This window comes from Geotrypetes seraphini, chromosome 2 (assembly GCF_902459505.1).
Source record: "Geotrypetes seraphini chromosome 2, aGeoSer1.1, whole genome shotgun sequence".
Taxonomy (NCBI): Eukaryota; Metazoa; Chordata; class Amphibia; order Gymnophiona; family Dermophiidae; genus Geotrypetes; species Geotrypetes seraphini.
The window spans coordinates 414,195,334-414,207,379 of record NC_047085.1 but is presented as its reverse complement, the minus strand read 5'-3'; the positions used below and the strand labels follow the sequence as shown (position 1 = coordinate 414,207,379).

The 12,046-nt window shown below is 40.4% G+C and overlaps 1 protein-coding gene across 1 annotated transcript in view; it reads right to left on the bottom strand.

Annotated features, from left to right (window-relative positions):
• Window positions 1–2,716: 2,716 nt before the first annotated feature.
• TAC1 (tachykinin precursor 1) overlaps window positions 2,717–12,046 on the bottom strand; it is a 34,101-nt gene continuing 24,771 nt past the window's right edge. The window contains exon 6 of the mRNA XM_033935122.1: window positions 2,717–3,374. Within this exon, the coding sequence (XP_033791013.1) occupies window positions 3,325–3,374 (50 nt within the window). The 3' untranslated portion in view covers window positions 2,717–3,324. The remainder of the gene's footprint in view (window positions 3,375–12,046) is intronic.

The following is a 12,046-nucleotide window of genomic DNA, read 5'->3' as shown; positions in this document are numbered from 1 at the left end:
CTAGGATGACAGAGAATAGTCACTTGCATTTTCAACAATGCATTTGAATTTCTTAAGATGAAACCTTAGTGAGCCGGGGGAGGAAGGTCACCGCAGCCTCGCGCCTCAGATGAAAAGGTTAATTTTTGAGGGACTGTGTAAGCTGATCTGGGACAGTCTTCAGCGACTCGGAGCCCTCCTCCCGGCTGGGCAGAAGGAGGAGGCTTTGGCGGTGGTGGTTTTGGTGGTGAGTGAGGGCGGGAGGGGGGAGTCGCCTGGCTGCTGCATCTGCACTCCTGCTGGCCACAGACCTACTGATCACAGAGCAGAGATCACAGAAGCACGCAGGTATGTGCGCATGCACGGCTAGGGTTTTATTATATTGGATATACACCTATCACATCTCATTTTCATCACAAACACATTAGCGAGACTATACACAATACATTACAAAGTTGAGCTTGGGTTTGATAAAATAAACAGCATAATTTTGACTCTGTATTACATTTATTGAACCATACTTAAGAACATGGGTGTTGCATCCATGACAACGGTGCTTTACACCATTGAGCTACCAGTCTTTTGCCTCAACTGACTGTGATATGATAGCTAAGTAGAGTATACTTTAGCACATCACTAAGGTATGCTATGACAGGAGCACCAGAGACACAGGTGTAGGTCAGTGAGTAAAAGCACTACATCGATCATCTGTAGGTTGTGAGTTCAACTCCTGGCTTGTCTTTTACTTGTGGCATATCTACCTTCCAGGTGCACCTTGATGATGTCACAATGAGGTCAGCATTGTGCTGCTTGCTACTTCCTCTTCCTGTGAACTAGAAGCCACATTCAGGTCTAATCTGTGTTTTGATTCTGTTTCTAAGTTGGGCCATTGTAAGTTATGGGATTTACCTTTGTTCTGAAGAATGAGCTGATTGTTGCAATGTTTTAAGACCAGGAGAGTGTTCTTTCGAGCAAGATATCACTTCTAAACTATCCTCTCTGAAATAATGTCTCTGGGAAATCGAGAGAAAGCTTATTGGATGACTTTCCTGCCAGTCTTTGTGGAACTTAAACGAAGTTTATATGGTGTTCAAAGTCCTATCCTTTCCACTTCTAATAGGAGGTGAGTATGACATTTCTGTACAGCTTTCTGTGTAGCATACATCTACCAGTTCCCACCTTCCATATTGATAATGTAAGTTCAACACCCACTCGGTACATTTCATCTTCTAGTTCTCCTTTGAAACATAACATATTTTTTTCCTTGTATTAATGGTAAACTGTACAATTCTGATATCCTAGAGGAAAAAGATACAACACAGCAGTGTTCTCTGTCTGCCATTCCCTACCTCACTGATATTGCTAGATCAACTAATATATAGTTTACAAAATGGTATACTGTGTTTTGGTTATCTTTTTCATCATCCTATACTTACAATGCTGAATGAGTGATAATAAAGAGTATAAATAAAGTATAATCTAAAAAAAAAAAAAAAAAAACGTACCCACGTCTATCACGGGTCCATTGGAGATGTCTTAATGACGTTTCAGAAACCTGCGTCTATCTTGCGCCACGCGGTTCTCGAGATGTCTACCGCACGCCTAAGTACCGTTTGATTGACACTTGCGTTTGCCGGACGTCTAAAGCACGCCTATGTTAGACATACTAATAGAGAATTTACCCCTTAGGGCCTGATATTCAGACTACAGGAGTCAGTCCGGCTATTTTCCACAGGCAGTAATGAACCTGGAAATTCAATGCCTGGCCACATCCAGCGACCGTCATTGAATTTCCAGGTTTTTGAAAGCCACTTTTGACAGTTGGTTAAGTCATAATGGCCAAAAATAGACCTGCTATTTATACTTAACCGGTCAGCCAATAAATAATGCTGCTAAAATTCAGTGGCCATCTCATACTGAATATTTATTTATTTATTCAATTTTCTATACTGTTCTCCCAGAAGATCTCAGAACGGTTTACATGGGTTTATTCAAGTACTGAAGCATTTTTCCCTGTCTGTCCTGATGGGCTCACAATCTATCTAATATACCTGGGGCAATGGGGGGGGATTAAGTGACTTGCCCAGGGTCACAAGAAGCAGTGTGGGTTTGGACCCACAACCCCAGGATGCTGAGGTTGTAGCTTTAACCACTACGCCACATTCTCCCTCCGAATATTAGTGCTTAGCCGGCTAAAGTCCTGCTGAAGTAACACAGGACTTTGAGATTTCTCTCTGTGCTCGGGTTTTAGGATTGATTCTGATCCCCAAAGTTTGGTAATCACATTTTGCTCACTGGCCCCGATGCAGGCATTGGACACCAAAACAGCTAATGTTGGGTTGATAAAGAGAAGTCCCTGTTCATTGAGGTCCTTTGTGCTTTTTTTTTTTTAATATTCTGTGGCCATCTCACCTTGAATATTAGCGCTTAGCCGACTACATTCTATTTAACCAGCCAGGAGCTTTTCCTGGGCGGTTAAATAGTGCTGAAAAATGAGCAGCCTAATCTCTGTCTGTGGGAGCTTTTCTCAGGCCAATAGTTTGAAGGAAAAAGTGAAGGTCACACTTACTGCTGTGACTCCCATCACCATATAAACAGAACACAAATCCACAAATGAAAATGGTTAAATAAAACAGAAAATAAAATTCTCTGGTGAAATGGAGTCCCATCTTTAATTGCACAATTTCTCTTCTCATTTGAACAGACTTCTAGTTCTAGACGTTACTTGCCTGAAATAATTACATTACAGTACCGGAAAGTATGTTACAAAATCTCCACAAAATTTTTTTTTTTTTTCTGATTTTTAACACATACCTATTGTATAACTCCAAACTATGAAATGAAAATGTTGGATATACACTGAAGTCTTAAAAAAAATAGAGAGTCACGAAACAGAAAACATGCTGCAATGGTACAAATATATTTTTGATACCAGAATTACAGTACATCGTAATCATGAAAACAGATTGAGGCACTAGACTGTACATTAGTTTTGCTTGGTATTAGTTTTGAAGATGTTAGGATTGCGCCAACGTAAAAATTTTATTTCTTTTGTGTTGGATGGAGGTGTCATTGACAATCTTTTTTACAGCTTTTATCAAATAATGTGCTTTGCTGTGAAATGCCACCACTTCTAGACCACAAGGAATCATGACTTAGAACCATTACATGCTTACGCAATATGTACTGCTGCCACACCATGAAAAATAATTGTTTTATTAAATATACAACTCAAAACAACAATTATTGTTAAATAAATAATTATTCCTTACAGTTGGAATTTTATTATACACTCCATCAGCCATTTAAACAAATGACATTTAAAATAAATAAAATTGGAATGGTCTATTTACGCCTTCGTTCATAGTTCTGTACTGTATTCCGTTCAGAGGATCCTGTAACAGAAAAAGCATTATGTGAGTTTGCATGACAAATTACAGAGCAAATATAAATAATTAGTGATGTGTCCTAGAAGCATATTACTAAAATAGGCCACAGCTCTCTGCATAGGATTCTGCCCAAAACTTGCTACTCAAAGAGGCCGTAGTTCTGTAAACAGGTCTCAACACCTCAGTCACGTGGTTGGAAGGGTTTTTTTTTCTGTTTAATGCAAAGTTTGTAAGGTTGCCAGAGCTTGGAAAACGGGTTCTTATTTGAACTGTTGAATGCATTAAGGCACAAGACTTATTTTGTTAAGAATTGCTCATTTTTGCTATCTGACATGAATTTGAGTTTGATGAACGCACACCAATTAAAACTAAGAACTGGTTTTGTTTTGAAACTTAGTGTGGTGAACTTTATTTGGTGCACTCAGTTAAAAGAGCATATCCAGAGCACACCAGTGGTCATGGGAGCCACTGGCAGAGTCCAGGTCACAAACATTTATTTCTTGTGGCACAGGCCCCGGGTGGGTCACACCGGCCTAGCCCAAGCATCCCTGCCACATATATGTAAACCGCTTTGAATGTGCAACCACAAATAGGTGGTATACAAGTTCCATTCGTGCTCCCCCCCCCCCCCCACCTTTCTCCTTCTTGGACTTGGTGTCTTCATTTTTGTTCACTTACTGGTGTCTCTTTCCTGTCTCGCTTTTTCCTGCAGAGGTGTTCTCCTGTGTTGCAACCTTTGCACACCATCTGCCCGATATTCAGTGCTATTTAACCAGCCAGGAATGCTCCTGGCTGGTTAAATAGCACTTAGCCAGCAAACTGCTAATATTCGTCACAAAATTCCAGCTGAATAATAGCGCTTAGTTGCTAGCTGGTCACTGGCAATATTGTGCAATATAGCCAGTTTGTGCCGATATGCATTGGCTGTCCAGCTAAGGGCCAGAGAGACCTGCATAAATAGCAGGTCTGCCAGCCAGCCGCTTAACCGGCTTTGTTTTCAGCAACCCAAAATACCCTGGAAATTCAATGGCAGTCGCCAACCACAGGAGATAGCCAGGCTTTTCCCCGCAGTATGACTATCGGGCCCCATATCTATTAAATCTCCAGCTATAAATATCCATAGTTCTGGGGAAAAAAAACCCAACTAAACTATCCTGGTTGATGGATTTATATACACCCAGTTACGAGGGATCTTTAAAAAGTTTCTGCATTTTATTTTTTTTTAAACACTATTTATTAAATATCTCTAAAGCAAATTGCATCACCTTCCCCATGTAATCACCCTGTTGTGCAATACAGTTTTCCCAGTATCCTACTAACACGCTCGCTTACCACTTCTCCCCAATCATTTCCCGCGAAAATATGAAAGTGCGGGAAACTTTTGGAAGAACCCTCATATTTGCACATTTTAAACCCTAGTTGATTATGGGGTCCTTTAACTAAGGCGCGCTAGCCTTTTTAGCGCGCTAAATGCTAACACGTCCATTATAGTTTATGGACGCATCAGCATTTAGCGCACGCTTAAACAGCTAGTATGCCTTAGTAAAAGGACCCCTATATTAGAATTTTTAGGATACAATTTCAACTATTATAGGAATAATTCTACAAGAAGGGCACCAACATGTAGGTATCAAGAATGTATGCAAATGACTGGTATGGGTGTACATAGCTGCAGAAATGCCAGAGTTTGACTATATACTATACTATCAAATGGTACCTAATTGTAATAACACATAGTTTGAAGGTAGTTGTAGACACGGGCAAAGCATGTGTGGGGTTCATAGCTACAGTATGCATGTCAATTATAGACCACTATCAATAATATGCATTTCTTAAGCAATCTAGTCAGGAGTATGTAAGTATACCAGCTGCATAGCTGACATAAGTGGCTGTGTATATAATATAATCATCTATTTTCTGTTAAGGAATACATTCCAAATAAGCAGCCATGTATAGAATTACCCTCCACATTCCTTTTTCTGTGGTCAGGGTTCTTCTTCTTACTGATTACAAGTGTAACACCACTGTTCCTATCTGAGTAAAGCCAATACTCATATATATGTTAAATACATCCCTCTGTCCCGAATATACTGACTGGCGATCTCCCACAGTCCGCAGCGAACCTGGAAATTCAATGCTGGCACCATATCCGATGACCTGCATTGAACTTCCAGTCCATTTTTGGCCAGCTGAGACATAGCCAGCTAGGTGGCTAGCTAGCTAAGTGTTAATGGCCAAAGATAGACTACACTTTTAGGTGGCTCTATTTGGCCTGCAAACATAACCAGCGAGCTGGTGAATATTGACAGTAACCAGCTATGTTATATGACATAGTCAGTCACCGGCCAATCCACTAAGCCAGATAGTCAGCAGGAGATAGTCACAGATGTCCCAATGAGTACCATGGGCTAGCCAACTATATGCTGTTTAGCCGGCTGGGAGCCACCACATACCTGAACTCTGCCACTAGAGCTTCCAGGCAAAGTAAAAAGTATCTGAATTAATTGTCCCCCAAATTCTATATATGGTGTCTAAATTTGCGCTTGCTCAAGAGATGCACATGCAAATTAACTGTCAGTAATTGAGCCAATTAACGTCAGTAATTGAGTGCTCACAACCAATTATTAAGGTTGATTGGCATCCATTAAAATTTGCATGTTCCCTATTCTACAAAGCATGGTGCCTAACTCTAATAGCATATAACTCAAGAGGAGTCATGACCATGGGAAGGGCATGGGCATGTCAGGAACATTCCAAAAAGTTATGCGTGTTGTTGCAGAATACTGCCTCAGTACGTCTAACTTGAGTGCCAGCATTTACACCAGGTTTCAGCAGGTATAAGTCTGATGCCAAAAAATTAGGCACAGGAATCAACACTAAGCACAATTCTATAAAAGGAACAGAATCGCACTTAGCGCCGTTTTTATCCTGCGCTGTATTTTGAGTTCCATTTATAGAATTCCCCCCTGTATGTGTAATGGGTAGGACAGAATCTGTCTTGCAGAATGTCAAAGGGTAGTTAATACAGATCATCTTCTTTCAGGTTCCCATTTGAATTATGTGTCAACCTACAGGCTGCATTAGCTAATCATTCTAAGTCAATGGTTCTCAATCCAGTCCTCATGCCACACCTAGCTAGTTAGGTTCTTAAGAAATTCTCGATTAATATTCATGAGATAAATTGGATTATACTGTCTCTATTGTGTGCAGATTTATCTCAGACATATTCATTTGAATATCCTGACAACCAAACTCCTGGGTGTGTCCCAAGGATTGATGGAAGAAACCTTGCTCTAAGTGTTTCAATCATATATGGGAGGTCTTTCAACACAACATAAAGAATCTGCATGATTTGCCAGTTTATTATATAGAAACAAAAGCTGCTCAATCTTGCCTTGCACTGCTGAAGTGGGGCTATTTCATACAATCATTCATTATTGATTCTTAAACTTGTTAAATTATGGAAATTAACCAAACCAAATAAAGATTTACAGATTTCTATGAAAAGCATGTTTTTAGAAAATTTAATATAAAAGTAGATTTTCTTAAAGTTCTGTGGTGGGTTTTCTACTTTCTTGACAACAAATTTCATATAAAATTTGAAACTTGTGTCTACCTCAGGTACCAAATCTTGCTTCTCCTAGAGCAGCAATCAGCGGGTATTATATAGCAATCACAAACCTGAACTTTTAAAAACATGCTCAGAAAAAATATAGACAGGGAATCAGTCATCTAAGCTAGTGGCTCCCAATTCAGTCTTTGGGACCGCCAACCAGTCTAAGCTTCTAGCTACCCAGGATGAATATGCATGAGATATATCTATGTACAATGGAGCCAGGCATGAAGATCTGTCTCATGCATATTCATCATGAAAAGAATAAAACCTACACTGGATGAATGTGTCCTGAAGACTGGGTTGAAAACCACAGCTTTAAGTACCGGTAAATGAAACTGCATGCATTTGGGGGTCATTTGTAAAGGTTTTTCCACATGTAAAGGCTAATTTACATGCAACCTTTTTAAAATTACCCATTGGTATTCCTATGTATATGCATTAAATAAGGGTTTAGAACTTCCAAAAATAAATTAAACCTTCCCCTCCCCCCAATTTTTTTTTTAGTTAAAAACATAGAAACACGATGGCAGATAAAGGTCAAATGGCCCATCCAGTCTGCTGATCCGCAGCATCCACTATATCCTTCTGTCCCTAAAAGATCCCAAGTGCCTGGCCCATGCTTTCTTGAATTCAGATATAGTCTTTGTCTCCACCACCATTACATAGAGACTATCCCACACATCTTCCACCCACTCTGTAAAAAAGTATTTCCTTAGATTACTTCTGAGCCTATCATCTCTTAAATACATCCCATGCCCTCTCACTCTGGAGCTTCCTTTCAACTGAAAGAAACTGGCCTCATGCGCATTTATGTCACATAGGTATTTAAACGTCTCTATCATATCTCTCCTCTCCAGCCTTTTCTCCAAAGTATACATATTGAGATCTTTAAGTATGTTCCTATATGTCTTATGACGTAGACCACCAACCTTTTTGTACAAAATATTCTAAATGAGGTCTCACCAGTTTTATACAACGGCATCAATATCTCTTTTTCCTACTGGCTATATCTCTCCCTATGCACCCTAGCATCCTTCTAGCTTTCACAGTCACCTTTTCAATCTATTTGGCCACTTTTAGATTATCATATACTATCACACCCTAGTCCCGCTTCTCTTTCATGAACAAAAGTCTTCACCTCCTGCCAGTGATCTTAGGGGGTTGTGGGAGGGAGGTTCTGGCAGTAGGGACTGGGCATATATCCTTGCAGGGAATGTCTTGGGAGGGTGGCAGCAGGAGGATTGGGCATCCCTTCTGCAGGGGGATATATCGAGGTGGTGGTGGTAGGAGGAATTTGGCACTACTGCCATGGACATTTGGGGGTGGAGGGGCTTCGAGGGTTCCAGCAGGAGGGAATGGGCATCCCTCCTGCTGGTCATCTTCATGGTGGGGGGATGGACGGATTCCCTGCTGCAGCTGCTAAACTGATCGTGGCAGGGAGATTCCCTTGCCGCAATGAGCTCAGCTGCCGTGTCTATTTGAAATGTAGACCAACATTTTGCTGGCCTACATGGGCTAACTTTGGATATCAAAGTCCCACACTCCTTCTTCAATTCACAAGTATCACAATGTTTCAAATTATCCTTCCCATCACCTCAACAAGTATGGCAGAAGAAGATGTTTGAGGCTACCTTTGATTACCAAGGACCTCTTATCTGGAAGAAACTGCCAACATACCTAAGACAACCCACCACTTACCTTGACTTCTGGAAGAAGCTAAAGCCATATCTCTTCTCTCTATAACCAACCTGCTATCCTTTCATCTCTTCCCTTTAACAACAACATGATCTGACTTTAAAAAATGTAACTTCAAGACTTTGATCTAATTCTTATTGTAAACCACATAGATTCCTTATAGAGAACTGCAGTATATAAGACACTGAATTATATTGTATTGTACTATCAACCTGAAAAAAAAGGGTTATCAAACTGCGATACTATTTCAGGCCAGTGTAATTCAGTCCCGTCTTTATCTCAATGCATGCATAAGTACTTTAAAATAAAACAATCTCAAAATAGCAAGCCCAGGTATAAAATGGAATGAATCAGTGCTAGCTCAATCTGACTTAATATACCTGAGCAAGTTGGGTTTCCCCTAGACTGTATCTGAATTCAAGAAAGCGTGGGATAGGCACGTAGGATCTCTTAGATAGAGGAAGAGATAATGGCTACTGTAACTTTGATGTAATTTTGAATCTTCCCCTCCCCCAGTGCCTATTGTATCAACTTTGTCCTTATCTTTGTCCGGTCTTTATGTTGCCCTATTTTACTTTATTTAAAATTATTATTAATTTTTTTTAATCTCCAATTTTAGCAATTGTAAACCGTCCATATATTTATTTGATGGTCGGTATGTCAAACTGTAAATAAACTTGGAAACTTGGATGGGCAGACTGAATGGGCCATTTGACCTTTATCTGCTATCATGTTTCTAATATAGCATTGTCCATACCAGCCTGCAGCTGTGCTGCTAATAATGATTATTACACTATATCAACAATATCCCAAAGGACCCTAGAGTAGGGCTTCCCAGACTTGTCCTGACTAGTCTAAGGCCAGCAGGCTTTTAAGATTATTCACAATGAATATTTGTCAGATAAAATTGCATATACAGGGTCTCCATTGAATACAAATTGTCCTCTAATATTCATTGTGTTTATTGTTTAAAAGTCTGATTGACTGTGGGGTCACTAGGACAGGTATCAGAAGTCCTGCTTCCAAATTTCATAGGTTAGAACAGTAGTTCTCAACCCTGATCTTGCGGGCCACCTAGCCAGGACGGTTTCCAATCAATATGGATGAGACATATTTGCATACAGTGGAAACAATTCAAGCGGAGTATATGTTATGCATATTCATTGAGGTATCCTAAAAACAAGCCTGGTTGGCTGATCCTCAGGGACTGGATTGAGAACAAATGCTTTAGACTGAGGTATTCACAGAACAAAAGAAGCAGTAGTTTGAATAGCCCAAGGGCATATTTTTAATACTTGGACTGCAGCAAAAGCTTCAAAGCAAGAATGAGAAATCAAATCCCAATTCTCTATGTATAAGTTTAGAAAAAGATGATAGTAGTCTGCTTGTACCAGTGAAAATAATCTCAACTAATGAGAGAAAGTTTGAGGAAGAGAGACTCCAAAACCTCACATCTGCTTTCTTGAAATGGAGTCATTTAATAGTTGGGTTTGTCTCTGTGACAGTGTGAGAACATAACGTAACTTTGTCATTAATAAGAATTAAAACACAAATTAAGGGGACCTGTTACTTAAGCGTGGTAAGTAGCTAGTGTATTAATTATTGTGTGTTGTTAGTAGTAACAATTACATGTTGGCATGACACTTATAGGATAGACAGGAAAATATGGCCAGCTTGCTGAATGCTCTGCGCTGCTCCGACGCTCATAGGAACTCTTTGACTTGCAGCAGCGCAAAGCATTCAGCAAGCTGGCCAGTACTAAAAACCTCTTGTGCAGTCAATGCTGCACGTCCTAATTTATACCTATGGGCCATGTGACACTTAGCTCAAGCTAACTTCATAAGCAGACTAAGTTTTAATAAGAGGGCCCTTTAATTTGTACCGTCGACACAAAAGGAAATCCAACGAAGTCTGCAGTATATCAAGCAGCAAGCAAAAAACAAAACACAAACTGCAGACTATGTACAGGATGCAGGCAATGTTTATTATACCAAAAAGAATTGCAGTGAATATACAACCTTATTACCAACCTAGGGACCCAACACGGTCCATGTTTAGGACAACACGCCTTCCTCAGGGGTCCATGGTAAATAAAGTATAGGACAAACTGCAATAAAAATTATCAAACAAATGCCTTCCTGAACCAAAGCCTTAAAGTGTAAACATAGAAACATAGAAAGATGACGGCAGAAAAGGGATATAGCCCATCAAGTCTGCCCACTCTACTGACCCACCCCATTAAGTCTGAGACCTAGTTCCTTAACTCGACCCTCGTAAGGATCCTACTAGGGCATCCCATTTATTCTTAAAGTCAATAACGCTGGTGGCCTTGATCACCTGCTCTGGAAGCTTGTTTCAGTGATCTACAACCCTTTCTGTGAAGAAATACTTCCTTATGTCACTATCGAATTTCCCTCCTCTGAGTTTGAGCGGATGCCCCCTTGTGACCGAGGGTCCCCTGAGCAAGAAGATGTCTTCTTCCACCTCGACACGTCCCGTGATGTATTTAAATGTCTCAATCATGTCCCCCCTCTCCCTGCGCTCCTCTAGAGTGTAGAGCTGCAATTTGTTTAGTCTTTCTTCGTACGAGAGACCCTTGAGCCCCGAGATCATCCTAGTGGCCATCCGCTGAACCGACTCAACTCTAAGCACGTCTTTACGGTAATGTGGCCTCCAGAATTGCACACAGTACTCCAGATGAGGTCTCACCATGGTTCTGTACAGTGGCATTATGACTTCAGATTTGCGGCTAACGAAGCTGCATCCTGTACATAGTCTGCAGTTTGTGTTTTGTTTTTTCCCTTTAATTTGTACACCATCTTGCTATGACCTCATGAAAGGTGATATGTTAAGCTCATTGAGCCACAAACCATATTTTCATGAGTAGTAAGCCTATTCTATAAGAACACATTTTATTTATTTACGCTGGGTTTTACTAAATGGCGCTGCAGGTTTTTGCGCGGGCCGGTGAGGGAAATGTTCCATCGCTCATAAGAATTCAATAAGGGTCGGAGCATTTATCTCACCAGCCTGCGCTAAAAACCTGTAGTGCCATGTTATAAAAGGAGCCCTTATTTATTTATTGTATCTATATCTCACATAATCCAATGCTCTTAGCGGGTTACAAAATAAACATACATAATTCAAACTACTCTCATAGATAATTAGCGTAACCCCACACCAATATGTCATTATGTTGGCGTGCACATTTACACAAGGTCTATGGCTCACAGAAATGTTAGTACCAAATGTAACATTTAAGATACTACTATAAATATCAGCCTCCACCTATGCCCTGCCCACGGCCCACCTCCTAACAATTACACACTAAGCAAGGGCAGACTGACAGTGTACTGGGTGCTTGAAC